Source organism: Cucurbita pepo, chromosome LG02 (assembly GCF_002806865.2).
Source record: "Cucurbita pepo subsp. pepo cultivar mu-cu-16 chromosome LG02, ASM280686v2, whole genome shotgun sequence".
NCBI classification, from domain to species: domain Eukaryota; kingdom Viridiplantae; phylum Streptophyta; class Magnoliopsida; order Cucurbitales; family Cucurbitaceae; genus Cucurbita; species Cucurbita pepo.
The window spans coordinates 12,510,708-12,537,875 of NC_036639.1; the positions used below are offsets into that span (position 1 = coordinate 12,510,708).

At 35.4% G+C, this 27,168-nt stretch overlaps 2 protein-coding genes across 3 annotated transcripts; both read right to left on the bottom strand.

Annotated features, from left to right (window-relative positions):
* Positions 1-948: 948 nt before the first annotated feature.
* LOC111788569 (importin-11) lies at positions 949-18,413 on the bottom strand. Of its 2 annotated transcripts, XM_023668941.1 has the most exons (24): positions 17,930-18,413; positions 17,765-17,837; positions 17,559-17,620; positions 15,858-15,999; positions 15,419-15,631; positions 15,276-15,342; positions 14,750-15,149; positions 12,025-12,172; positions 11,753-11,913; positions 10,390-10,489; positions 9,407-9,481; positions 9,153-9,287; positions 7,119-7,208; positions 5,908-6,090; positions 5,650-5,754; positions 4,913-5,071; positions 3,655-3,699; positions 3,315-3,536; positions 2,870-2,976; positions 2,721-2,774; positions 2,551-2,617; positions 2,228-2,463; positions 1,566-1,588; positions 949-1,421 (listed from the first exon to the last, which is right to left on the bottom strand). In XM_023668941.1, the coding sequence occupies exons 1-22, from the start codon at positions 18,193-18,195 to the stop codon at positions 2,302-2,304; spliced, it is 3,036 nt and encodes a 1,011-aa protein (XP_023524709.1). In that variant the 5' UTR covers positions 18,196-18,413; the 3' UTR covers positions 949-1,421; positions 1,566-1,588; positions 2,228-2,301. The 2 variants fall into 2 exon arrangements, with proteins under 2 accessions (XP_023524709.1, XP_023524707.1); XM_023668939.1 differs by having other exon boundaries at positions 949-1,588; positions 17,930-18,412.
* A 941-nt stretch (positions 18,414-19,354) lies between these two features.
* LOC111787535 (protein APEM9-like) lies at positions 19,355-26,795 on the bottom strand. The gene is made up of 6 exons (XM_023667528.1): positions 26,667-26,795; positions 26,423-26,569; positions 26,094-26,171; positions 21,926-22,205; positions 20,351-20,700; positions 19,355-19,631 (listed from the first exon to the last, which is right to left on the bottom strand). Exons 1-6 carry the CDS (start codon positions 26,711-26,713, stop codon positions 19,517-19,519), a joined length of 1,017 nt encoding a protein of 338 aa, XP_023523296.1. The 5' UTR covers positions 26,714-26,795; the 3' UTR covers positions 19,355-19,516.
* Positions 26,796-27,168: the final 373 nt, after the last annotated feature.

Genomic DNA, 27,168 nt, shown 5'->3' on the forward strand with positions numbered 1-27,168 from the left:
AAAAAAAAGTCTAGCAATTCTTGTTAGCGTTTTCCTTCGTAACAATTAAAGTGATACCGATAATAAAGAAAAAGTCAATTCAAATTAAATGTGATAGCAATGTTATGACATGGATCAAAATTCAAAGTCTCTTTCATTTTCATCAATTAAATGATCTCTAAGTGCTTGAAAGTCTATTTGGAATTGTTAAGTTGCAAACGTTGAACAATCAACTTCTCAAAGAATTAAGACAATGAGTTGAAGTTATGACACTCAATTACGTCAACTTCTCAAAGAATTAAGACAATGAGTTGAAGTTATGACACTCAATTACGTAGAATTTAGTATGCTTCTAAATGTAGCAGAATCAAACCGTTGTCTTATAAAAATAATAAAGTTGTATGAAAATTAACCTACACATTCATCGATATTAAAAGAAATAAATGAAACAATTGACTTTCTCACAAGATGGCAAAGACTAAAGTAGCAAGATGGAAGGTCGATCCTAATTGTTAATTGATGTTAGGAAGAGATGAAATCTAAGACGAATGATATTTAACCTCTTCTTTTTCCAATAATTATTTGAAATGTGAAATAATTTCTAACCTATTCAAAAAATATGGCCAGAAAAAATTTTCATTAACCGAAGTAAAAACATCATCATAAACACAACTAGAAGTCAAGAGACCGAACTTATAATTTAGCAAACGATTAAGAGATTTCATTTCTTTTAAGAACGTGTAGGTTCAAGTCTCCCTCATCAAATATGGTGCAATATTCTGAACAAAAAATACAGACATCTGCAAGGAATAAAAAACAGAAACGATNAAAAAAAAAAAAAAAAAAAAAAAAAAAAAAAAAAAAAAAAAAAAAAAAAAAAAAAAAAAAAAAACTCATGAAAAACATGAATATCTTGCATCCCTACAAATCACTCATCCAACCAGCAAACAACCCATCAGAGCAAGACACTGAAACAAATCATGGCATCTATATTTAATCTCCCATTATGAAGAGATCCATATTCATCATAAGGTAAAAAGGAAACCCCCATATATCTCAATCAACAGATAAGCATATCTTGTGGTATCAGTGTAGAAAGAAAGATTCAATGACCTGAAAATCCAATCAAATCCAACAGAAACCAATAAACTTTTTGATTTTCTGTGTTTGATCTTTGTTTCTCGCCTGTATGGTCACATTTCTCACCTCTTTCTTCCATATTCGTTCATCTCAGTAAAATAGCAAAAAGGGGAAAGAAAAAAGTAGAGATATATTACAAACTCAGACTTGATGATTCGAGTTTTGGAACGTACTGTTGAGAACAAAACTTTCCACTATGAAAAAGTACTGTTGATAAGAGCTTTGAAAGTCTTCTCTGAAGTCTCTGGTTTCCATTTTCCTTCTGTGAAGACCTCCGTGCATTGCATTGCTTCTTCCTTCGCCTTGCAAATATATAGTAGCAAGAGTTTGTACTTTAAGATGATATATATATATATATATATATATATACACACAAGCAAGCTTTCCATACAAAACTGATAAATGAAGCCAACCCAATCAATTAAAATTAACAAAGATTTACAAACCATCCAAAAATCTTCGAAACCACCTGCACGGAAAATAAACATCATAAAGATAAATTCAAGCAGCAAGGAAAGGCAGAAAAAATGATTAGAGTACATGATACACAAAGAAAGTTCTAGCCTGACAGATACCAGTTATTTCAATTTTGTGTTAATAGATCCTTGATCCATTCAAAATTTTTAAATTTATTGACCACTACATAATTGAAAACTTAAGGTCTCATTAGATATAAAATTCAATTTTGTATCAATTACTTTTTAAAATTTCAAATACATAGCAGCATCGACCACAAAATTGAAAGTTCAAAGGTTTATTGGACACTTTTAAACGTTAAGAGACCAAATAGATACGAACTTGAATACAAAAGTTTAGGGATTTTATATCGCCAAAAATGGATTCAGATAACCCTTGGTATAAGGAAATGGTCATCCTCCTTCCAGAAATGCATGCATAGATGAACTAGGGGCGTGGCCCAACGGAAGGCTGTGTGTTAGAAAACTACTCCACTGTATTATAAAGTAAATTGAAAAAATGCGAAGAGATTTTTTATGTTCAACTGAATCTATAACTATTAAGTAATTGGAAAGAACAGTCATTACTTGTTGACAGTATATTCTACGGTGATTATTGTCAGAGGTCATTCAGAGATGGTTGAAAAACTTACTCTCTTTGTGCAATTGAAAAACATGAGAGGTGAAGAGCTCAACAAGGAACTGTCGGAGCATCAAGGGGAAAAGATCAGGGCATTTTCAAGGCTTGTTTAAGTTGTGCAAGTGCTGCTGGATGCATGCTATTAATGGCTGCATTAAAGGAATCTCCATGGAGTGAAGCACAAGTTTGAAGATTTCCACGTACAGAATCTTCCAATGACAACTGATTAATAGGATCTGAAGCTTTGATCTTAACAGGAGAACAAAAATCCATAAGAAAAGAGCTACTACATATACTTCATCTAATAATTTGACTACTAGAACTTGGAAGGTTAACCTGTCGTCTTCTAATCTCCTTGCTTGGTATAGTTTCCACATCATTAGCTGCGCTAGTATAGTCATCACTGGTATAGGTTATACGAATGGCACATTAGAACCAGGAACTAGTACACAAATATATTATTCAACAATGAAAAATGGGAAACCAAAAGTATCAGGTGACCACACCTGGACTCCTCTGTTTGGTCATCAGTTCCACCCAAAATGACGGTGGTGCATACACTGAAACACAGTAATTAAAACATCAAAACCAAATGAAAGACACCTTTACAACTACTCACACTGTAACTATGAATAAGATTAGTCAGATTATGTACCTCAAGATCTGATCAAGCTTATCAAGGACTTGGGGCAGTCTTAAAGTCAAAATTATGGAAAGTGCTAACCCATACATTTTCTTTTGAATTGAGGATACATTGTCTACCTGTGGCCAGAAATAAAGTTGATAGGTTAACGCAGAATCACTGATGTTGAACCTAAGGCATTCAAGAAGTGGGCCTATCTCTACTCAACCTTTTCATCAGACCTTAAAATTTAGAACAGGAAGATGTATTGAGACGAATGCTTCAGTTTGAGCCTAATTCCTAAGTGTATAGATAATGCGATCACCATGCTCCCTTTGACTACTAATTATACAACCAAGCATCAAAAGAATCTAAAATAGAATTGTCAAAGGGACTTCTATTCTGATTCAAAAAGCATCCATAAACGAGATCTAACCCTCTTAACTAACTTCAAACTAAAAGATTTCCCGCTACTAACCTTGTCAAGCCACAAGTCAACCAAAGAAAGAAGAATATTTTCTTCAGTTTGGATTCCTTCTTTTTGGAGGAGCACTGTAAGGGATGGTTCTGTCATCAATTGGGCAAGATAGTTTGTATTCATCACCAAAACCCTCGCAAGGATGGCAGCTGAAGATGCCTTGACTGATGTCTTGGAAGGATCACGTTCGTCTTTTCCACTCAAGCATATAACAATCAATTTCTAGCACCAACGTAAAAAAGATACAGAAGTTTAAAAGAGAACACAAACGTCTTGGAAAGTCTAACATTGTTACAAAAGGAGCAAAATGGAAGTTTCCCAGAAAAAGTATTCAGCGTACCTGAAGGGTGCTACCTATCATTGGGGGCACGACAGCAGGAAAACACTGCAAAATAACAAGAATGAAATCTTGGGATTGTATAGATTTAACAGCGGCTCTTAAGTCTTTGCACTACAGAGCACGATCTAGAATTTGAGAAAACTGATGATAATTTATTGCCATATAGACTTGAAAATACCTATTAATTGAGTCTAACAGAATAAATAAATTAACAATGCATCACAACATGAACATCCTTCGTGCACAACTGAAAATATAATTGTTTAACTGAGAGTGGAATCTTATTCTTATACATGATATGCTAATTCAAAACTATTCCACTAATACTTCTTTATTTCTGGATGGAAGGTTTAAGACTTATTTAACTGAGAGTTAAAGAAAGAGGACTATTGATTATTTATTTGGGAAAAAAAAAAAAATCTGATCTTGAAACTTCAACATTATTTAGGGAGGTGGGAAGTCCTAAATTCAGTGAATTGATTTTTCCCTAGAAATGAGGAAAGATAATTCTGTCAAGACAGATAGTTAATGTGGCGAAGGTGGACAGTTCTGAACGAATATAAAAGTCCCTTTGGTGATTCAAGTTGCTCCTAGATGGTGTCCTAGTTAATTCAAGAAGAACGGCTAAGAAAGGTGAAAGTTCCCCAACTTCTATATAATCAAGGCCCCTGAAGAATGTGAGGATGTTATGGTTTAATTAAAAAAAAAGAAAAAAAAGAAAAGAAAAGAAATATATATATATATATATATATATATATATATATATATATATATAGATAGATAGATAGATATATCTTCAGCACCTTTTGGTCATCTCTAATCATTTTTTGTGATGTTTCCAATTTCTTTTCTTTCTATTATGGTTTGTTGGAAAGTATTTTTGTAGTCTCCATAGCATTGTAGGTCAGGATGGCCTTCCTATCATACACAGCCCTCCTTTTTATATATTTTCTCATCGACAAATATATTACTAATCTTAATAAAAGGAGGTATCTTCTTAGAACAACAATTTGCGTAGAAAATACTAAACAAACTTCTAAAAGAGACAGAACCTTAGAAGATAAAAAGTCCAAAAAAAAAAAAAAAAAAATCATGCAATTTTATACTTGAATGTTTAGCATTTAAATCTCAATAACCACCCTAAATTTTCATGACCATATCAAAATAAACTTCTTTAGTTCTGTCTAAATAAAGGACAAAATTTTGCTGGTATCGATACTAATTCTGATCTGAAAAAAATAAATATGCAGACTCATACCTGCACCAGAAGGTCAATAATTGGAAATGTTGAAAGCAGTCCTCTATCATTGACGTTGCCAATAATCAAATCGAGAATTCTTGCGATGCTAGAAGCAAGCATGCTTATAAATTCATTCCCCCCCAAGAGGATGTAAGTCTCAATTATGTTGATGGCAACCTGATTTAAGACGATTTAAAATGCTTATGGAAAGAACAATAGACTGAACACTGAATTAACACAGAAACAAGGTAACAATCTGCAAGCTTTCTTTGTAATCACTTTCAATTACATGACCTAAACAACCAAAAATACTTTCTCTAGCTCTTCGAAGCCTAATGTCCAACCACTCAAAGTAGCCTCAATGTGAAAATGGGAACATTGCTACTCATTTATCTCAATCCCTTTCACTTGACCAAATTCTTTACTAATTTGGAAAGCACTGGCCATTCCAAGACCCAAAAAATATCCCCTGAAAATACAGTCTACCACTGGCACATGGGACACAGAGGGTTGTGTGTTGAACGCGTTCATCACTTTCTTAAATAAGCAACTAAATCTCTACATTTTCACATGGGAGCATAGTACATTAGAATTACTTTCTTTTTCATTAGGATGCTATTTCACTGAAAGAAATGAAAAATATCAGAGGGCTGAAAAATGAAAGGATTCCAAAACAATATCCTATTAAATTGTAAAGAAGAAAGAGAACAATTAGAATCCAACTTAATTCTAAGACATGATAGAAGAAGCCTAACCTCCAAGTGATCAAAACTCCTTTCCATGATATCCACAAGTCGAGGAAAATATGATAGCAGAGAAGGAACCAATGAAGGAGCATGAGAAACTGTAGCTTCCCATAACTGTATGAAATTTTATTTTTAGCGGCAATAGAGGACGCAGAAATATAATAACAAATTAAATAGATTATCAAACTGTATGAAATTTTACTTTTCAGCGGCGATAGAGGATCAAAGAAATATAATAACAAATTAAATAGATTATCAAACTAGTACCAGCAGGCTATCTTCTAGAAGATTGATTTCATCTGGATGATTTACGTCAATGCTCCTATCCAAAATGGGCATTAACATGTTGTAGCAAACGGGTGATTGATAACCAAGGGCAACCACAAGATTCCGCAGAGCAATAAGAAGCTGAATCTGTAGGAGGCTTTCACCAGAAGATTCCTCCCAAACCTATTTAGATGGACAATGGGTGGTAAACCACAAGAGGCTAATTTAGACGTACTCAAATAATCTGGCTTCAAAACAAAATTTTAAAAACAAAACTTTAAAGCTTGAATGAAGACACGGCATAACAAACCAAAATCAATTTGATAACATAAAGTGACGTATCACTAATTTACATCTATACAAAGGAAACCATAGTTATTCATGGGATTACAAGACCAAAGATGCATGGACACCAATGTAATTAAACGGTCTTTTAGAGCAAGCCCATTTTGCGACTAATCGTGCTAAAATATGTATATAATAGATAGCTAGATAGCTAGATAATAGATATACTTTGAGTTCAACATATGGGGTCAAGGATTCAAACGTCTAATTTATTAGTTAACGGTATATGTCTTAGCCAGTTCAGGTAGGTTTAGGTTGGCATGACTGCGCTCATATTTTTTAGTAATAATCCATTAGAAACTTCAATTTGTATGATAGTTGCATGCAAACTTCTTCAAACAAGTAAACATACACAGATATCTAAAATTAGAGGATAAACAAAAAACAAGACACCATAAGTTACATCCAGTTTCCAGAGTCTTTTGATTGTATTCAGTTCTGATTATTTAACATCTTCAAGTATAATGTGATAGCTTCTTTTTTTAGCATCTCCATATCTCAAAACAAGTAGTTAGATGTGCTGTTTTTCGAACTAGGATTATCTACGACTTGTCAACAATAGTCAATACATTATGTTTTATGAATTCGAATGCGATGCTTGTATGTGCCTTTATGGATATAGTTCTCATGGTATTAAGCCTTTCCTTTCTCGTGTGAAATTTGTCGTTTAAAATTGGCTAAGAAAACTATTTTGGGATAAATTTAGGATTGAAATTGTAATAATACCCTTCCCCCCAAATTTTGGTATCTGTGGATCATGATGTGATTTTTAGTCCACTTGTCAGTTCATCATGCACATGTTGTAATAGAGGCTAGGCAATAACTTATTTTATACAGTGGGCACTGTACAGAAAAATATAGCTTACCTTCTGAAAAAATGATATCAACACATTCGAATATGGAATCACTTCACTGACACGATCAATCAGAACCGATATTAAATTTAGAACTTGAACCTGAAGAAAGACGTATAACACAGATGTAGTCAAACAAAAAGATACATTGAAAAATAGAGAATGACATCTGAATGATACATAAGCATCAACTTTTATTTTAATTTTTTCGACCATTTTTAAAGCAAAAAAAAGTACCAGAAAGGCAGAAAACCAATGAAACCAAAACTCGCGCAAGTAAACCTCCAGTTGTAGAAAATAAAAAGGAACTTCCACATAAGAAAAATTAAAGATTTGAATTCCTTCTAATAGATTCTTTTTAAGATTAAGCAAAATGTACAAAGAGAAAAGTTCACTCCTTTCAAGTCTATATAGGTCAAGCAAGACTCCTAAAGAAAAGGGAGCAAGTATGTCATCTTTAGTTCCGAAGGATAATACTACATATTTTTTTAGAGAAACAACCCACACAACAATTAATAAAAGAAGACGTGATAAGGAAAATCCTTTTGATGATGATCCTCCAAGATGATGTTTTTTTTTTTCCATCACCACAGGTTTGGTCAGAGTATAAATCCACATTATCATCCAAAGATAGTCTTGAGAGAAAACAACCTTCTTTATAAGGGTGTGGAAAACTCTACCTAGTAGACCCGTTTTAAAAACCTTGAAGGGAAGTCCGAAAGGGAACACCCAAATTAGTCGAAGAAATTCAAGGTATTTGGACTCTCTCTCTCTCTTCAGCATTCTCACTCAAACCTAAACTGTCTAAATGATTTTCTACCTTCATCCTTTCTCATTCACACTATTTATATCAAACTCTCCTAACAAACTCCTTGGTTTATTACTAACATACCCTTAATACCCTAAAAACATTCCTAATTCCATCCTAATAGCACTCTTAATAGAAGTACGGTAATTCTTGGTTACAGGCAATTAGGATGAGAATGGATTTAAGGTACACGTGTCACACAAGCAAGGGGTTTCTTGACAAGTGAGAGTGTTCCTTCTTCTTTCCTCTTCCTTATATGAAGCTACAGGATGTGTAGGTGATCTTCAAGCGTGCAAGGAGAATTGTTGTATTCTCTCAAGGAAAATAAAGTCTTCTGCCCCAAAGTGTATGTATTCTTGTTTTCTTACAACAACAATATCCTAACCTTTGTCCCTTGCTTTCTTTTTACATTTGCAGCAGTAAGGTTGAACCAGGCCACCCGGAGACGAAAAGAATCTAGGAGAGACTATCAGTCCCGTAAACACCATCTACCATGAGTTTTCTTCTCAATTAAATGTGTTAGGTCAAACGGATGTTCTGTGAAATCAGTCAAAGTATACAGAAGCTAGCTTGGACACTCACAAATATTTAAAAAAATGTTTTTTAATTACTTTGTAAATAATACATGTATTAATTGGAGGGGATTTTTGTAAATCCCATTAGCTTCTATGGCGTCTCTCTACCCCTTTTGTGCATTTCATTACGTTAATGAACCATGTTCTTTCTTAATAGGGAAAAAAATCCCACCGTGGACTTCGGATTGCAGATTTCTTTCCTTGGGCAAACAGTTACTCTAACCTATAGATACTAGTAACTATCTCATGTCATAGCTTGCTACATTTTCTTAGGAATTATCAAAACCATTTTGCCAAATCGCCTTATTTTTTCTCATCATGCTTCCAATGCCTGATTCACCACTCTCTAAGGATTACACGACATTTCAATTAACTTACACAACCTCACTTCATACTTTCCTTCCCAGATAAGTCTAATCTACTAAACAATGGGCATTTAATATTGATAATGTTTATCTCGAAGGGATTTTTCAAAAAGCTGTGACTATAATGAGCGAACATCATTTTTTAAGGACCGTGGGAATCAAAGAGACAATTAAAGCTATGCTTAGCCCAAACAATAAAAATAAAAAGCTAATAAGAAAATGGAGGAACATGTTAAAAGCAAACTTCAAAAGTGACGATCTGAAACTGAACATATTTTTAAAGAGCAGATAGTGCTACCTTTGAATCAAACTCCTGAACTTCATCTACCAGTTTAATGCATGATTCCCAACACACGGGTAGAAGATCAGTAAATTTTTCTTCTGAAAAGTTTGCATCTTCAACATGTAAACACAAAGACCGACAAGCTGCCAACTAAGTCAAGGAATGTTTAACTTCAGTTGTTAGTAACAGAAGGGCTGTGTCAAATTTATAAAGAGAAAAAAAACGAGAAAAATGATGATGTTACATACTTATGATAGTTTGAATCATACCTGAACAGACAAATCTTTATCCTGAAGTAATCGGATCAATGCACAATACACTTGTCTTTTCGTATCATCTTTAACCTATTAATGCAAAACAACAAAAGGCTCAATTTCAGTATTATAAATTGGAATATACTAGTTTTGCAGAAAAGGTAAAATTATCTTCACAAACTCATAATAAATGATATCCCCAAGCCTTAGAAAGAGCTCCTGCAGTCCCGAATGGCTATGTTGCTAAAGTTCCAAAAACTGAACACATTGGTATTTTCACTAAATTTCAGTACCCTATTTCCTTTTGTGATGGTTGAGATTTCTGAATGAACTGCAATTTTGTATATTACGCTTAACAATAAAGATAATACAATACATACAATGTTTCACATACTAGCCAATAATAAAGAAGAATAAAAGAGAGGATCAAGAAAAAATAAAATAAGGTGGGAAATGCCCCTCGCTAGAGAGGTCATCATAAGAATCAAGAGACAACATTCGAGCATCGAGGCTACAGCCTATAATGAAACGCCAAGATCCATGTGGCAATTATCCAACAACCTGGCAACAATCTTTAATGAAATTTCGTTAATTCTACCCCTTTATATACGTTGATGTAAGAGTATTTAGGCCTTTATATGTTGACTGACATTCAGATTGCTGATTTTGGAAATTTATAGCCTAGTTCCGTCTGATGAACTTACATTGAATTTGAATAAAAATTGAGTTTCTTCTCTTTGATAACTAAGTAACATACTATTTGTTTACAATTTTTAATCTAGGTTGCAAGCTGGAACATTTAAGTAAAAATTGATCTACTTGCAGAACACGAGATAATGTTAACAGCTTTCAGATCAGTAGACCATTATAACGACAGGTAAACAGCATCTTGACCATTATAACGACAGGTAAACAACATCTTGACCATAATGACATACACTGCGAGTGGTCAATATTCCCTCAGAAAAAATATATGCACATATATATTAACACAGTACCTCAGACACCCATTGTCCCAATATCAGTGCAACTTTCCGACGGATGATACGCATGTTTGGATGATCATTTGAGATTTCAAGGGATAATGCGCCATTAAACCTAGGAATTAATGAATATTCTGTTGGTTTCTCAAAAAATATATATATACATAATGAAAATACTGTAGAGGAAGTTGCCTTTGTAATCCTCTTTATGATGCCCCTACTAATAGACCAATAAATAAGAAGTTTCACAACGGAAAGCAATTAACGAACAGAACAGATAAAGAATAGACTAAGAAGATACGAATAGAAAGTGAGAAAACACACTAGACCAACGATTAGGAAAAAGTTCAGGATGATACCAGAAAAGATGAGGTTTCCACAAGAATCTTTTAATAATTTTTTCAACAATATATGCTATTTCTTTATTCACAAACTTCTTCAGAAGATTCATCTTTGTATTGATCCAGTGGACAAATTCTTTCCAAGTTCCAGACCCCTCACCTACTTACCTACCACCTCAGGAAGAGACTCATCTTATTAACTCACCACCGACAGGCCACATTAGCCAATGGCCCCCAAGTTCACATTAACTTTTTAAGACTTGCCTCTACTAATCTCCTCTATTTCCACCTTTATCCCTAAATCACTCATAAAACCAGAAAAGCTTTTGTTCCACCCGCCTTTTGAGGGATGAGCCCTCTCCGACTCTCATAGCACATAGAGAAACAAGGGGTACACAATACAATCCTCTTTTTCATTTTTTGTTAAAAGAAGAAATCACTACCTCATATCTGATGTAGGGAATGTTCAGTCTTTTGGCTTATGGTCAAACTAATTGTTTGGATTAAGTATATTTTAACCATTACTTAGTTAGCTTTCCTTTTTCGACAGTTCGTTTATACATTGGTGGGTACTTCATCAAAAGCAATATAGTTGTACTTGTAATTGGTTGAGGCTTGTTGAAAACTCAATCAAACTTCAAACAGAAGGTTACATCAATATCAATATTGAACATCTCAATTTCCAGAAATATTGATAAAACGTCAACAAGTTGATAGAAATTGTAAACTATGGAATTGTATATTTCTAACGTTTCATATGCCCATCCAACCACCTAGTTCATGCATGCTTCACCCTTCCCTTCCTCCTCAACCATATATACATGCATGCATACATATACATATACATATATAATAAAATAAAAATAAAATAAACATTTTAATTAAAAATAAAAGAGAAGAAGCAATCTAATGTAAACTTTAAACAGCTGAAGAAATTTAAACAAGTCACCTTAATTAGTATTTATTGCCAATGAATTATGGTCAAATTATGTATTCCTAAATAGAAAAGTGTGATACAAAACGGAAAAAGCTTATACCAATCTTTGAAGCTCAGGTAATTAGAGAGCTCATAATAAACATATGCAGCAGCACCATAAGCAGCATCTTTGAGAAGCAATCCTGGAGAGATATCAGTCACTAAACTTGAGCAACCATTCATTGCCTCTCGGAGGATGGAAACCACAACAGGGCCCAGAAGCTATACATAACATCAAGATCGTTACACGTATTTCAACTAGAAACAAATAAATACTATAAACATTGAAAGTATATAATTATAAGGAAAAATTTAAAAACAAATCTTGCATACCTGACTGTGGTTTTCAAACAATACAATATACAAAGCTTCAGCACATGGCCGTAGTTTCTCTGTCCACAAAACCATATCCTGCTCATGATGGAAAGACTCTGGGTTTTGGTACCACTCCTCCAAATCAGTTGCTGATAAAACAAAATACCTGTCCAAGTGAATGCCATGAGATTTAATCACTTTACAATAAGAACATAATACCATATTAAGAATAGCAGTAAAAATAAATAGATAACAAGTAGCTCCTCTCAAATCAATGCCAGTGTTATGCAAAGATAAAATAGGGAAGGCCAAAACCAAGTGAAATAGCAAAAAAATTTAGAGTCCAATAATGTTTTTAGAATAGTATATCAAATGTGGGACTGGGGATTTGAACCTATAGCCTCACAAGGAAAGTAGAGAACCCTTGTTTGAATGTAGAACCCAATATTTCACCACATTCATACCTACAGTCCATAAATTCTCAGCTCCAAAATTAAAGTATGAAGGCAATGTAAGTTTCACCAACACGTGTACGAATAACACCCTTGTCATAGTAATCATTAAACCTTCTTTGATTCTTGCTTGTTCCAATTTGAGTTAGAAAGAAAGAAAGAACACCAAGAAAACTATCTCGGACAAGAGATTCAAATTACTCCAATGACGAGAGCAGTTAAAATTTCTCTCAGATCACTCTACTGCCAATTGGGAAAGATTCAAATTACTCCAATGACGAGAGCAGTTAAAATTTCTCTCAGATCACTCTACTGCCAATTGGGAAAAAGCCGTTTGTAATCCTTATAGATATCTTACCATTTTTGTAAATTTCATATCTCAATGAAATTGTTTCTCATCGATAAGAAAATAAATGTGTGTGTGTGTGTGTATAAACACTCCTAAAAAATCAACGAGAACCCAAGAAGGAGCTCTAGGATAAATATTTTGTAATTCCTACATGCTATTTATGCACGGCAGGGAGGAAGACCTCAGATTTTTCCCTCCACCTCAGACGGAAGAGACTGAACTCTCTTCTTTTTAGTTTAGGCTCCGAGTTGTTTTTGGGTGGGGTCCTACGGAGCTTTTGGAGAAGAATAGCCTAGTGTGTAAGCACAATAATGAACCACGACGCCCTCAGAGAAAGAATCTTCCTGACCTTGCTCCCTCTCTGCACATGGTTCATGAACCCATTTCCTGACTATGTGACGAAAGAGGTTCTAAAAGTACCCTCTCGTTGGCCTACATGTTTTAGGTTATCTGGAAATATTAGAGTTCCACTGAGCTCGAGCTCCAAAAGTTCTAAAAACCTTCTCGGCATATCATCATCATGACCCTTTTCTTCTTTCTTTTGTTTGTGTCCGACTTTAGTTAAAAAGAGGCGTGTGTTCTTTTAAGGCTTACTGGGGGCTGCAGTTCTGGGGCATTAAAAAAAATTGAGGATTTCCTCCTCAATGCTAAAAGATATGACAAGAAATCACCTCTGTAACTAAAAATTCTATAAATAAAAGGTCTATAACTCTTGGCGCAGATACCAAATTGTTATGGGCCCAAGTCTGCAATTAAATTATGGGTCTCTCGTAAGTGAAGGTAAACGGTATTTGTGTGGGGGAAGTAGAATTCTTCTTTCGACCTACTTTGAATAATTGTAAGGCTTAAATAGAGGAACCTTAATACCTCTCAGTTAAAGTACTCAACACTAAATTGAAAATTTTTAGGTACCATGATGCTTATGACTGTTTATACAAGTTTTATAATAACCATTGCTACATCAATGGAACCAGGACTCAATCATTAAGGATCATCCTCCTAAAACAAAGGAAATAACTAAAAATATTAATGAAAGTAGGGTCCTTACAACCATTGCTATACCAATGGAGCCATGACTCAATCATGGAGAATCATTCTCCTAAAACGAGGGAAATAACTAAAAATAGAAATGAAGGTAGAAGACTCCTCCTTACACTATGGAAACTGAAGGGAAAAAAATTGCATAAAGAAAATTCGACTAATGGGTTCCATATGTGACTCCTTTTTGCCATGAGTGTAACATGAGTACACTTGCAGTGGCATTATATCATCCCCATATAATCCCAAATGGTTAAAACACTTTTAATTCTTAAAATTTCATAGAATTAACAATATAGTCCTTAAGCTTTAGTATGTAATATGAGATGATTTAGTCCATGTACCTTCAATTATGTAATAGTTTGTTTATTGACCTAAACACAAAAATAAAATACTAACAATTAAAAAATAGTTAAATCCTAAGATTTACATGGTAAAGAATAAAACCTTACAAAATAATAAACTATAAGGACCAATCTGTTCCAAGTTTGAAAATAGGGAGACTAAATCATAACATTACTTAAGTTCAGGACTAAATCGTTGCTTCAGATCAAGAGTATTTCTGAACCTAATCCAAATCCTATAGGTGCAGTAGAAAATACTTTACCATCCCTCAAATCACTAAAGAATTCTTTGCTCCAAATGACAATCCTTTCAATCAATTTTTATCCCTCCAAAGAAAATCATAAATGAACTATCTTTCGTAAGGATAGAGGAAAAAAGACGTCACATTTTTTAAAACAGAAAGAGTCTTAAAAGAATTTGACAGCACTGTTGTTTACTTCACAGACAAGGAGAATCGAAGCATATAACATTTTAAATTACAGCTGACCTAATAATAAGTAAAACCACAATATTACATGCTTCAAGCCTGAGACATTTGAGATTGATTTTGTACATTTACCTCCTGATTAATACACCACATAGGTGTATTACACGGTCTCCGGGCAGAAGAGAATTTAACACACCATCTACAGCATTGGATATGTTTTTCTTCACCTGCTCTACTGTCATCCCATTTTCATCCATCACTCGACCTGTAAGGCTAGGCTTGTACTCCTTACATTCAAGAATATTCTTTACCATTACCATACATTGTATCAAGAATTGCTCGAAAGACAACACATAAGGCTCAGGATCAGTTATTTTATTTAAGCAGAAATTGATGACAGGTGGAAGAACGGACTTGTCACTAAATGAATAAGGATGCCTTCCTTGTAATGCAATCAAAACTTTCATCAATTTTATGCAAGCTCTTTTTATGAAGTCCCAAAATTTGGAATTTCTCTCTTGAAAGGAAGAATCTACAAAAGAAGTTACATTAAACAATTCAACATATGTCCCATTGCGAAGAGAATCTAAATGGCCTCAACAAGATTCAAGCAGAACATAAAACTAACGAAATTAGACAGAAGAAGAAGAATTCTCACAGAAAGGAAGAAATGACTGAAGAACATTCAACAGTGCAGGAGAAACTTCCTTGATTGGCTTGACTTCCTACAAGATAGTGATAAATTACATTAACTTGAGCACAGGCACAACGAACTCAAAAGAGAAAGGGAATAGAACCAACCTGCACTGATTTGGCATCGCTTGGAAATCCTGAAACTACTAATTGGCGTATTATCTTTAAACAAAACAACCATCTCTCACAAATTAAATGAAGTTCCTCATGATTCAGCTCATTTGGGTTATAGCTTCCTGAAAGGGTAGAAAACCCATGTAATATCTTCTGTACATCACTCTGCCAGAGGTGCCACCCATAATCAAAGAAATGCATTGATATCTGCCAAATTCCAAGAGTGAGACATAGTTGCATTTAATAACGAGAATGTAAAAAATGACTCTCACACTCTAAATCATACAAAGGATAGAATAAGAATAAGTAAAGACTAATAATAGATATCATTCAAAAAACTAATAATAGATATCATTCAAAAAACTAATAATAGATATTTAACTAATAGGATTTATGTGCCAAGATCAAAAAATACAATTAAGACAGTTAATACCTGTGCAAAATTTTTTTGGTCTGAAGTAAGTCGCTTGCTAGATAATTCCTTCAGAACTCGAAATAAAACCATAAGAATTCGGTGGCTTAAAAGAACATCTGCAGATTGAAGTTGTTGAATCAACGTAGGGAAGAGGTCTGGCCTGTGTTAATCATAATAGCACACAAGTTAGCATGTCAGACTATCTTACCTCATATATTTAAAAGAGCAGTTAGAAAGGAACAAATACGAGGGAAAAGAGCGAGGTCATAATGCTGGCACCCAACTAGACAACTCAAATAATTTACAAATGAACTTTGCGTTTAAGTCTCCAAGAGGAAGAAAGATACGAAGAAATAACTTTTCAAAAGCAGATTTAAGAACCTTTCCACATTATTAATGAGTCCCCTTTTTCCTTCTAAGAAAATCCCCAAAAATCAATGGAGGGGCCATTGATCTGGCAAGACAAGCCTTGTCTAGTAGTCTGGACTAGAGAAATCACAAATAATCTAGATTATTTTCTGAGCACATGTATTTGCTTATGAGACTGCCAAGAAAACTTCCTCCAGAGCCAGTCAAAGCTTGCAATGACTAGATATGGATCAATCAGGGTCTGCTCAGTGAGCATTACAAGACAAAAGACAGCAACTTGAACTGAAAAATAGACGAGGATTCCTCCTTTTGACTTTATCGTTCTACGATGAGGGGAGAAAAAGCCATACAAGACCCTTACACTCCAAGCCTTCCAGAGAGTTTCATAACATAAAAAGACATAACTAAATAATTTTTTTTTTTTTTAAATGAAGAAAAACATACTCTCATTTTCACTGTGCAAAGCCCATAGTTATCAAAATCTTGAAGCAAGGGTAGAAGAGTGAATTCTGTCTCTTCTTTTTTAATAAGAAACAAATTTGATTGATGTATGACGAGTAAACCCCATCTCTCAATCAAATAAATCTTCTCCTAAATAGAAGAACCAAGAATCATTACTTGAATGTGTGCATCTTTGATGACAAGAATATGTAGCCACATGGTGAGCACAGACCAAACTATTCTTTCACGTTTCATATATATATATATAAGCATGCTAGAATCATCTTTATGAAATTTTCAAGTTAGGAGTACCAAAGCAAGAATTTCTAGAGCTACACCGAGAACAAGATACTTTCATATGACCTTGCCTTACATATGTCCTGACAATGGTATTTTTCCGAAGGTAGTTAGGCTTAATAAGAACCCACCAAAGTAACTCCGAATAAACGGCAAGGAGTTTTTAACAACAATTATCCTAGCCAAAGAACCAAGACTACTCACAAGTCACATCTCAAGAGAAAATAATCATCAAGGATAAGTCTTTCCTTCAAAGAACCTAATGTCTTGTTTCACATGGTCCCATGTGCGAGGAAGATTTCCAAGCTCCCTTCTTCCTCTAGAACCCGATTTCCTTGTGTTCCTTTCCTAGGCAACCTATACAAAATAAAACTACAGAACGTAACAGTGACAACCAAGCTACAATTTTTCTTGTTCATATCGTTGGCAGCACTACAGCGGCCTAATCTCCATACATCATTTTCGCCATTATCATCAAAATCTTGAACTATGAGAAAGCCAATACATGAACCAAATAAACTGCATTTAAAGACATCAACTACAAATATAATGAAAACGGAGTTAGATGATCAATTAGCCACTTTTGAGTAACATTATAGAGATTAATAATACCATTCCCTGGGATAATCAATGCGGGCGATTTTAGAAATGATGACTGCCAAAATTGCTGCTATCTGTTGAGAGACAAACATAGAGAACCCACAGAACAAGAAAAACACTTAGTGAACATGTCGATAAAGCACTTTCTGTTTAAGCAATGTTTTACTCTTCTTCATCTTCAGAGAGAGACAAACAGGAGAGTAAATAATTACTCATACCTTATAATCTGGTTCTCTCAAGTGAGACAAGAGCTTTTTCCTGATATGAACCTTCTCATCATTCCCAACTCCACTGAAACTCAGAAATTAAAACAACATGAGAATGGGAAGATGCCAAATTAATCAGAACAAGAGAAAAACAAAGGAGAGACATGATGGGACGACCAAGTATCCGGGATTGAGCGTCTACTACTAGTCCTCCAATAACGATTAATGCTGTTCTTCAAATAAACGGATGCCATGAGACGAATATCAGCCTGAGAAACTAAATCCGGCGACGTGATCAGCTCCAAAAGACAAGAGCAAAACCCAGACCGACTATCGGTGCCGGATAGCGCCAACTCCGCCTGCTTGCGAACACCCGCATCACCACTCATTGAATTCATCAGCAGAGTGTACATCGCCGCCATATCCGAGCTTGACATTCCCATTTTCAGATTAAGCCTAAACTTTGACCTATTGCTCAAGAAAAATGACCCATATAAAGGAGTTCCTCTATCAAAATCTTCTCCAATGAACTTTTCTACTGTAACTCAAAATCGGCTAGTAAATGACAGCCATGGAAGCCACCCTCGGCCTTTTCACCTCTGAGTATATTAGCTCAACGCAGCTTTGTTGATTTCTCCTCTTAAATGGCTTGCCCGCTTTCTCCAGGTTTTGGGCCGTAATAAGAACTTTTGTNTTTTTTAATTAATTTTTAGATTTAATTCTTAATTTGTGTTTATATGATTTTTTTTATATTAAACGGTGAATATTTTATTTTAATTATAAACTTTCAAATATTTTATCCAACCACTATTTTTAATCCTTTTTAAATCTTACTATAAATAATATAATTTAATTTAATTAGTTGAGTTACTATATCTATGGATTAAAGTCTGATTTAGCATATAGTTAGATAAATATATAAAATGTGTAGATTAAATTCGTATACAATTTTAAATTTTTATTCTTTAAAAATAAAAATTATTAACTGAATTATTGTAATCGATCGACAAAAATGTAACATGAATTTATGATAAGATTTAAACCTATTCTGCCCCGAGTAGAAACTTGAAATGGGTTTTGAAGTTTGTAAAAAGTCGGGTTTCATGATTTTTCTCTTTTCTATCCCTTCCTTTCTATTAAATAACTTATTCATAGACTGTGATGTCCCACATTGGTTCGGGAGGAGGACAAACCATCATTCATAAGGTGTGAAAACCTTCCCCGTAGCAGACATGTTTTAAAGCCGGAAAGGGAAAACTCGAAGAGGACAATATTTACTAGCGGTGGATCTGAGCCGTTACATAGATCTTTAATTTAAGGTATATTATCAGTGAAATAAAATAAAAGTATTTAAAACTATTTTGATAATTCGACTTAATAAACATAAATAATTTAACAATAATAAATTATGTAAAATTAACTAGAAGTAATCGTTGTTGGATGAAAATCCCGTGTTGGGAATAATCATGCGTTTATAATTATAAAGGAATATTATCTTCGTTAGAATGAAGCCCGACAATGTGGACAATATGAAAGTTTACACTCAAAGTAGACAATATCATACCATTGTGGAGAGTCGTGTTCATCTAAGAATCGTGACAATCAAATAAATGTATTTTTTATTTATATGAATTCTTGACAGTGTTCGTCTTATTTTATTTTATCAACACAAGTATCTATCAGACGAGTTCATAACAATAAAAAATAATAATAAATAAATAAATAAAATAATCCATCAACTGAAACAGGAACTGAGAATCTTGATCATAGCCCAGAAAGGGGTTGAGCCATAGCTAAAGGGTTAACTTGGTATGAAAATGCAAGCTGCCATAAGTCTACCACTGCTTTCTTTATGGACGATGCTTGTTTTTTAGCCAACCTGAGAATAAATAATAATGTCACATTCAATGTAAACGTTAATATTTGTAACAACTCAAGCTCACCACTAGCAGATATTGTTCTCTTTGAACTTTCCATTTCAGGCCTCCCCTCAAAGTTTTAAAACGCATATGCTAGGGAGAGGTTTCCACATCCTTATAAGCAATCCATCCCCCTTGGGGGCCAGCATCCTTACTGGCACACCGCCCGGTGTCTGACTCTAATACCATTTGTAACAGCCAAGTCCACCGCTATTGGATATTGTCCTATTTGGTCTTTCCCTTTTGGGCTTCTGCTCAAAGTTTTAAAACACATTTGCTTGGGAGCGGTTTCCACATCCTTATAAGAATGCTTTGTTCCCCTCTCCAACCGATGTGGAATCTCACAATCTATCTTCCTTGAGGGCCTAGTGTCCTCGCTGGCACACCGCCCAATATCTGGCTCTGATACCATTTGTAACAGCCCAATGAAATCACTTTTCAAAATGTTTTATTCATCAAACTACGATCAGATAATACTACCAATGCTTTCAAATTCTAAAAATACCAAAAAATACTTGAAGGGAGTAGCACACTTCATTAGTGTTTCTTAATTTCTCTGGTATTTTCTGTTTTTCCCGTTGAGCACTATGATATAGCAATGCAGCAAAGAATTAACATGGATGTACAAGTAACAGAGAGAAGGATCAGTATTATGCTATTTATTTGACCACAAACATACCTCTTCAAAGTGGCTAGTTTCCTTCGCAATAGATAATATATCAGCACTAACAAGCAGCTAAGCACAATCCTTCCAGTGGATATCACAAGCCGAGTACTTCCAAACTTCAAAGTCATGGTACGGAACGGCCAAAAACATGGTTTTGTAAGAACCGATTCTCTATTATTAGCACTATCTCCATCTTGATGGTATCCAGGGCTTACGGCTGCTTTAGAAGCTCTTGATTTTTTATGTTCTTCTAAAGAAGATAAATGTGCATTACAGTCATCTTTAAGCAAAGATGAAGGGGATGATTGTGACAAGCTAGCAGCTTTAAGAGACTGCAAGTAATCTAGCCTCCTCAAAAGTACCTACCCAAAAGTTGGAAGGAAAAATCTGACAATTTTTTTAGCAAAAAACTAGGTAGCAAGAACAGTTTTAAGGTAATGGAAAATTACAAACTTAGTTCATCAAAGATCATAAACTTGTGCAATGATACTCACAACGATGGTAATGATAGGATTAAATAATTCATCCCAAATCTCAAAATCTAGGAGAATTTCTGTAACGGCCTCCGCTAGCGGATATTGTCATCTTTGGGCTTTCCCTCAAGGTTTTTAAAACGTGTTTGCAAGGGAAAGGTTTCCACACCCTTATCAAGGGTGTTTCGTTCTCCTCTCCAACCAATGTGGGATATCACAATCCACCCCCCTTCAGGGCCCAACGTCCTCGCTGGCACTCGTTCCTTTCTCGATGTGGGACCCCCACCAAATCCACCCCCTTCGGGGCCCAGTGTCCTTACTGGCACACTGCCTCGTGTCTACTCGTTCGGGGAACAACCTCCTCGCTGGCACATCGTCTCGGTGTCTGGCTCTGATACCATTTGTAACGGCCCAGGCCCACCGCTAGCAGATATTGTCCTCTTTGGACTTTTTCTCAAGGTTTTTAAAACGTGTCTGCTAGGGGAAGGTTTCCACACCCTTATAAAGGGTGTTTCGTTCTCCTCCCCAACCAATGTGCGATATCACAATCCACCCGGCACTCGTTCCTTTCTCCAATCGATGTGGGACCCCCACCAAATCCACCCTCCTTCGATGCCTAGCGTCCTTACTGGCACACTGCCTCGTGTCTACTCCTTCAGTGAACAGCCTCCTCGCATGGCACATCGCCTCGGTATCTGACTCTGATACCATTTTTAACGGTCCAGGTCCACCGCTAGCAGATATTGTCCTCTTTGGACTTTCTCTCAAGGTATTTAAAACGCGTCTGCTAGGAAAAGGTTTCCACACCCTTAGAAAGGGTGTTTCGTTCTCCTCCCCAACCAATGTGGGATATCACAATTCCCACATTTCTTTGAGAAAATTGAGAAAATAGCATAGACATTAGGAAGCTGTATATGCAGGAGATCAATTAGAAAAAGAAAGAAAGATCCAATGCTACACTGAAGAATATATGTAACCAAGGATAGGCACAATAACATGGCTCAGACATGTTTCATATTTAATTGTCAGCAATCAACATAAACCTTGTGATGCCAAATCCAATGGTTGAACTTTTTAAATGGCATTCATTGGAACATGAAAAACAAGTATTTACCTGACGCTTTTCCTCAGGTAAAGCAGCTTTCTCAACCCAAGAGACAGCAAGATCCATATCCTTCGAACCTATCGCTAAAGGCATTTGTAGGTAAACTTCAACAACTTGGAGATATTCATCAACAGTCAACAGAGCATGCCCATCACAATGTTCTCTGTCATCGATGTTTCTTGAGCCAACAAGAACATAGATTTCTTCGTTCGATAAACTCCACTCGTTAAGGAACTCTGCTAGAAAACATTTCATATCAGAAAGACCTTCTGAGATCTGAAGACATGCCCTGTGAAATTGAGCAAGGTAAAGTTGACCATTAAAATTTGCCCACAGCAACATCAGTTAATGTTAAAGATCATGTATTTGTTTAGATTGCTGTCAGTTAGTATCTAATTAAATCTTAGTTAGGCGTTAGATCTAGTTTTTTATTTGATTTAGTTTTGATTTGATTAGATTTTATTTTGATTTGTTTACTGGTTTGTTAACATATTTTCTCAAGATTTTTAGGTAGATTTTCTAAATATCTTTTGTATTCTTGTATAAATATGGAGCATTCTTGCTCTTCATAATTCAATCAATCCCTCTTTCACTAACAATTGGTATCAGAGCTATCTTCTTAAGGGATCTGTGAGATCAAAATGGGAGGAGAATCCAGTTTTTCCGCTGTTGCACCACCAATTTTCGATGGAGACAATTATCAAATGTGGGCAGTTCGTATGGAGACTTATTTGGAGGCCTTGGATCTTTGGGAAGTAATAGAAGAGGATTACGAGGTTCCTCCGCTTCCAGCAAATCCTACTGTAGCACAAATCAAATTATAGAAGGAATAGAAGACAAGGAAATCAAAGGCGAAAGCTTGCCTATTTGCCGCTGTATCACAAATGATCTTCATGCGAATAATGTCCCTCAAAACAGCAAAGGAAATCTGGGATTATCTCAAGGCCGAATATGAAGGAGATGAGAGGATTCGTGGAATGAAAGCCCTAAATTTGATTAGGGATTTCGAGTTGCAGAAGATGAAGGAGTCAGAGTCGGTGAAAGAGTACTCTGACAGACTTCTCAGTATTGCCAACAAGGTGAGATTGCTTGGTTCTGTTTTAAATGATTCAAGGATCGTTGAGAAGCTGCTAGTCACTGTTCCAGAGAAGTTTGAAGCCACCATTACTACTCTGGAGAACACCAAAGACTTGTCAAAGATTTCTCTTACAGAGCTCTTGAATGCTTTACAAGCACAAGAGCAAAGGAGGTCTATGAGGCAAGAAGGAGTGATTGAAGGTGCCTTACGTGTTAAGCATCAAGACAGCAGCAGGTATAAAAACAATAAAAATTTCAAAAATCAATTGACGTATGGAGATTCATCTGCCAATTATCAGAAGACAAAAGAAGGAGGTTTCAAAAAATCCTATCCACCTTGCCGCCATTGTGAGAAGAAAGGTCATCCACCATACAAGTGTTGGAGAAGACCTGACGCCTTCTGCTCCAAATGCAATCAACTTGGACATGAAGCTGTGATCTGCAAAGCCAAAGATCTGGTGAAAGAAGTAGATGCACAGGTAGTTGATCAAGAAGAAGAAGAAGAAGAAGATCAATTGTGTATGGTCACTTCTTCCTCAAGCAAAGAATCAAGCGAGAGCTGGTTGATTGACAGTGGGTGCACAAATCACATGACATATGACAAGGAGTCTTTTGAGGAATTAAGAGACACCGAAGAAGATAAGAGAGTGAGGATTGGCAATGGTGAACACTTGGAAGTCAAGGGTAAAGGCACAGTAGCTATAACAAGTTATGAAGGTACAAAATTTATTCCAGATGTTTTATTTGTGCCTAATATTGATCAAAATATCTTAAGTGTTGGTCAGTTACTTGATAAAGGCTATAAAGTGTTGTTTGAGAATAAGCAGTGCTTGATCAAAGATGCTAGTGGCAAAGACTTGTTCAATGTCAAAATGGAAGGAAAAAGCTTTGCTCTAAATCCGACGGCCTTTATATCCAGAGTTAGTGCCACTGAGATTTGGCACAAAAGACTTAGACACTTTCATCATCGAGGTTTGCTTCAGATGCAGTCAAAGAAGTTGGTAGAAGAACTCACTAACATTGATGATGACATGCCTCCTTACCGTGCTTGTATTTTTGGGAAGCAACATAGGCAACCCTTTCCTAAACAGGCATGGAGAGTCTCGAAAAAACTGCAGCTGGTTCATATTGATCTTTGTGGTCCTCAGCGAACACCATCATTAAATGGTAATCTTTATTACATTGCTTTTATTAATGATCTAACGAGAATGTGTTGGATATTCTTGCTGAAGCAAAAGTCAGAAGTTGCGGGTGTATTTTGGAAATTCAAAGCCAAAGTTAAGAATGAAAGTGCATGCTTGATTCAGACTATAAGATCAGATAATAGCAAGGAGTACACTTTAGAAACTTTTAGCAGGTTTTGGGAAGAGGCTGGAATTGAACATCAATTGACAGCACCATACACTCCTCAACAGAATGACGTCAATGAAAGGAGGAATAGATTCATAATGGAGATAACGAGATGCATGCTTCATGAGAAGGATCTTCCAAAACGTTTTTGGGAAAAAGCAGGAAACACTATTATGTGTTTGCAAAATCTAATTTCAACAAAAGCTGTGAAGAACTTGACACCATTTGAGGTTTGGTATGGTTATAAACTTTCTTTAAAGTTCCTTAGAGTATTTGGGTGTCTTTGCTTCACTTACATTCCACAGGTCGAGCGTGATAAGCTTGACAAAAAGTCAGAAGTTAGCATCTTTGTTGGGTATAGCACTATATCCAAAGCTTACAGAGTTTTTGAACCACACATTAGTTGTGTTATTGTGAGCCAAGATGTTCATTTTGCTGGAAATGAGCAATGGAATTGGGAAGAACTGACGAAGGTGAATCTGATTTCTAATGCACCAAACAATTTAATCTTTGGTAGCATGTTAGAAGAGTCTAAAGATGAACGACAAGATGCTTTGGTTGATGATGCACCTGTCCGAGGAGGAGCTTTCAGTGATCGAGAAAAACAAAATCTGGGAGTTGGTTGATCGACCTCTAAACAGAAAAATAATTTGAGCAAGATGGGTGTTTAGAAAAAAGCTTGGAGTTCACAGCATCTAAACAAGGAGGAGTGTTAAAGATCATGTATTTGTTTAGATTACTGTCAGTTAGTATCTAATTAAATCTTAGTTAGGCGTTAGATCTAGTTTTTTATTTGATTTAGTTTTGATTTGATTAGATTTTATTTTGATTTGTTTACTGGTTTGTTACCAGATTTTCTCCAGATTTTTAGGTAGATTTTCTGAATATATTTTGTATTCTTGTATAAATATGGAGCATTCTTGCTCTTCATAATTCAATCTTCTCATCAATTATTCAATCAATCCCTCTTTCACTAACAGTTAACCATACTTAAAACCTCATAGAATGCCACCAAGTTAACATCCGGAAAGTTGTAGCATTAATTTTCTAGATAGAAGGCCACCAAGTTATGATCTATAGCCATGATAGCTTGGGTATATTGAGGTTATTTCTGTAGCGGTGGGCTTGGGAGTAGACATGAGGCGGTGTACCAGTAAGGACGCTGGACTCCGAAGGGGTCCCACATCAATTGGAGAAAGGAACGAGTGTCAGCGAGGATGCTGGGCCGTGAAGGAGGTGGATTGTGAGACCCCACATCGGTTGGGAGGAGAACGAAACACACTTTATAAGGGTGTGGAACCTCTCCCTAGCAGACGCGTTTTAAAAACCTTGAGGGTAAGTCCGAAAGGGAAATCCCCAAAGAGGACAATATCTGCTAGCGGTGGGTGGCTTAGGCCGTTACAGCTTAAGGAAGGAATGTTAACAGATTGCTCAAGTAGATGATACCTTCTCTCTACGACGTCCAACGCTTCTCCCTCCAGCCATCCAATTGATTTATAACATCATCGACTAGCGATTTCAAATCTAGTTATTTCATGACTAGAGAGAGATTTATAATTCAATGTACATGTTCTTCTTCGAGATACACTAAGTATTTCAGCATGTATTAAAACATTAGATCATTGACCAAAGTCTTTATATTTTCCAATAATGATCATTGATACGTACTCACATGATGAATCAACGAACAGAAGAATCAAATGAATTACAAGACTAGCTAGACGTTATTATTGACAGAAGATGAGATTACCCAGTTAAAAGAACATTAACCGGGATGGCTGCAACAGAGGAAAATGATAATTTGAGCTCATCCACTATACGAGATGTCCTGCAAGTTCAATATCAATGAACAATAAGAACACTGTCCGTTAAACAATGAAGAATACTAATAAAGTAATACAACAGTTTGATATTGGTCCATATTTACATCACCTATTACAATTAACAATGTATTAATCAAGATCATCAATAGGCTTCACAACAAACATCATAGTCTATAAATATCGCTTAAGAACTCGAATCGATATGGTTAAAAATACAACCACATGAAATGTACGAAATTAGTTATAAGAACACTACCTTCCAAGTTCCTTCAAAGATTGAACCAAAACCATACCAGCTGCTTCCAACATATCATTTTTACAGCCAGTTTTCATTCGAGAAATACGCTTCGAAACAGAGGAAGCTATCTCTAATGCTTCCTCATACGTGGAGCAGACAAGATAGCTGCAAAGCCCATCAACGAACCGTAACATAAGGAGTCGATTGACTGTTGAGCGACCATGCGTTGATGGTATAAAAATAAGAAAATTCGATTCGATACCTCTCAGACCGCTCGATCTCTTCCCAAATTGCTTCTGCGTCATCCATGGCGACCCGACCTTCGAGCGTGTAATTTTGTCTCCTTCGTGGGTATAAGTTCCATTTTTATTTTTTTTTCTCTCGATGAATGTAATTTTTATCCCTTTTTTTTTTATTTTTTTTTTAGAATATCAAATCTGAATTTCTGGATTCAACGCGTAAATGTCAGTTAAATTCACGCCAAACTATAAATTACATTAGAATTTGGAGACAAAAAATCTATTGATGGAATGTCACTATTTTTCAAATTAATTTATCTGAATTGAATAACTTTGTAACAAAGAACAACGAACTTCCAATTCAAAGATGCAACGTAACAAAGTTGAAAAAACATTTTTTCAGTAGTATCATAAATTTCATCCGATAGTTCTGTTCGTAACTCGTACATCAATATATTATGGATAAATAATATATTTTACATTTAACTACTGGATTATAATAAAAATCATGTTATCATGTTGTTG

What these genes read in the sequence shown, in the direction of transcription:
- LOC111788569 (XM_023668941.1), bottom strand. Translation starts at nt 18,195, where the DNA reads ATGGGAATGTCAAGCTCGGATATGGCGGCGATGTACACTCTGCTGATG. An exon ending in ATTGATTATCCCAGGGAATG is followed by an intron (nt 16,000 to 17,558) that starts GTATTATTAATC and finishes TGATTAACACAG; the next exon opens with GCCAGACCTCTTCCCTACGT. An exon ending in GCGATGCCAAATCAGTGCAG is followed by an intron (nt 15,343 to 15,418) that starts GTTGGTTCTATT and finishes ACTATCTTGTAG; the next exon opens with GAAGTCAAGCCAATCAAGGA.
- LOC111787535 (XM_023667528.1), bottom strand. Translation starts at nt 26,713, where the DNA reads ATGGATGACGCAGAAGCAATTTGGGAAGAGATCGAGCGGTCTGAGAG. An exon ending in GTTAATGTTCTTTTAACTGG is followed by an intron (nt 22,206 to 26,093) that starts GTAATCTCATCT and finishes TCAATTTCACAG; the next exon opens with GGCATGTCTTCAGATCTCAG. An exon ending in TACCTGAGGAAAAGCGTCAG is followed by an intron (nt 20,701 to 21,925) that starts GTAAATACTTGT and finishes ACTTTTGGGTAG; the next exon opens with GTACTTTTGAGGAGGCTAGA.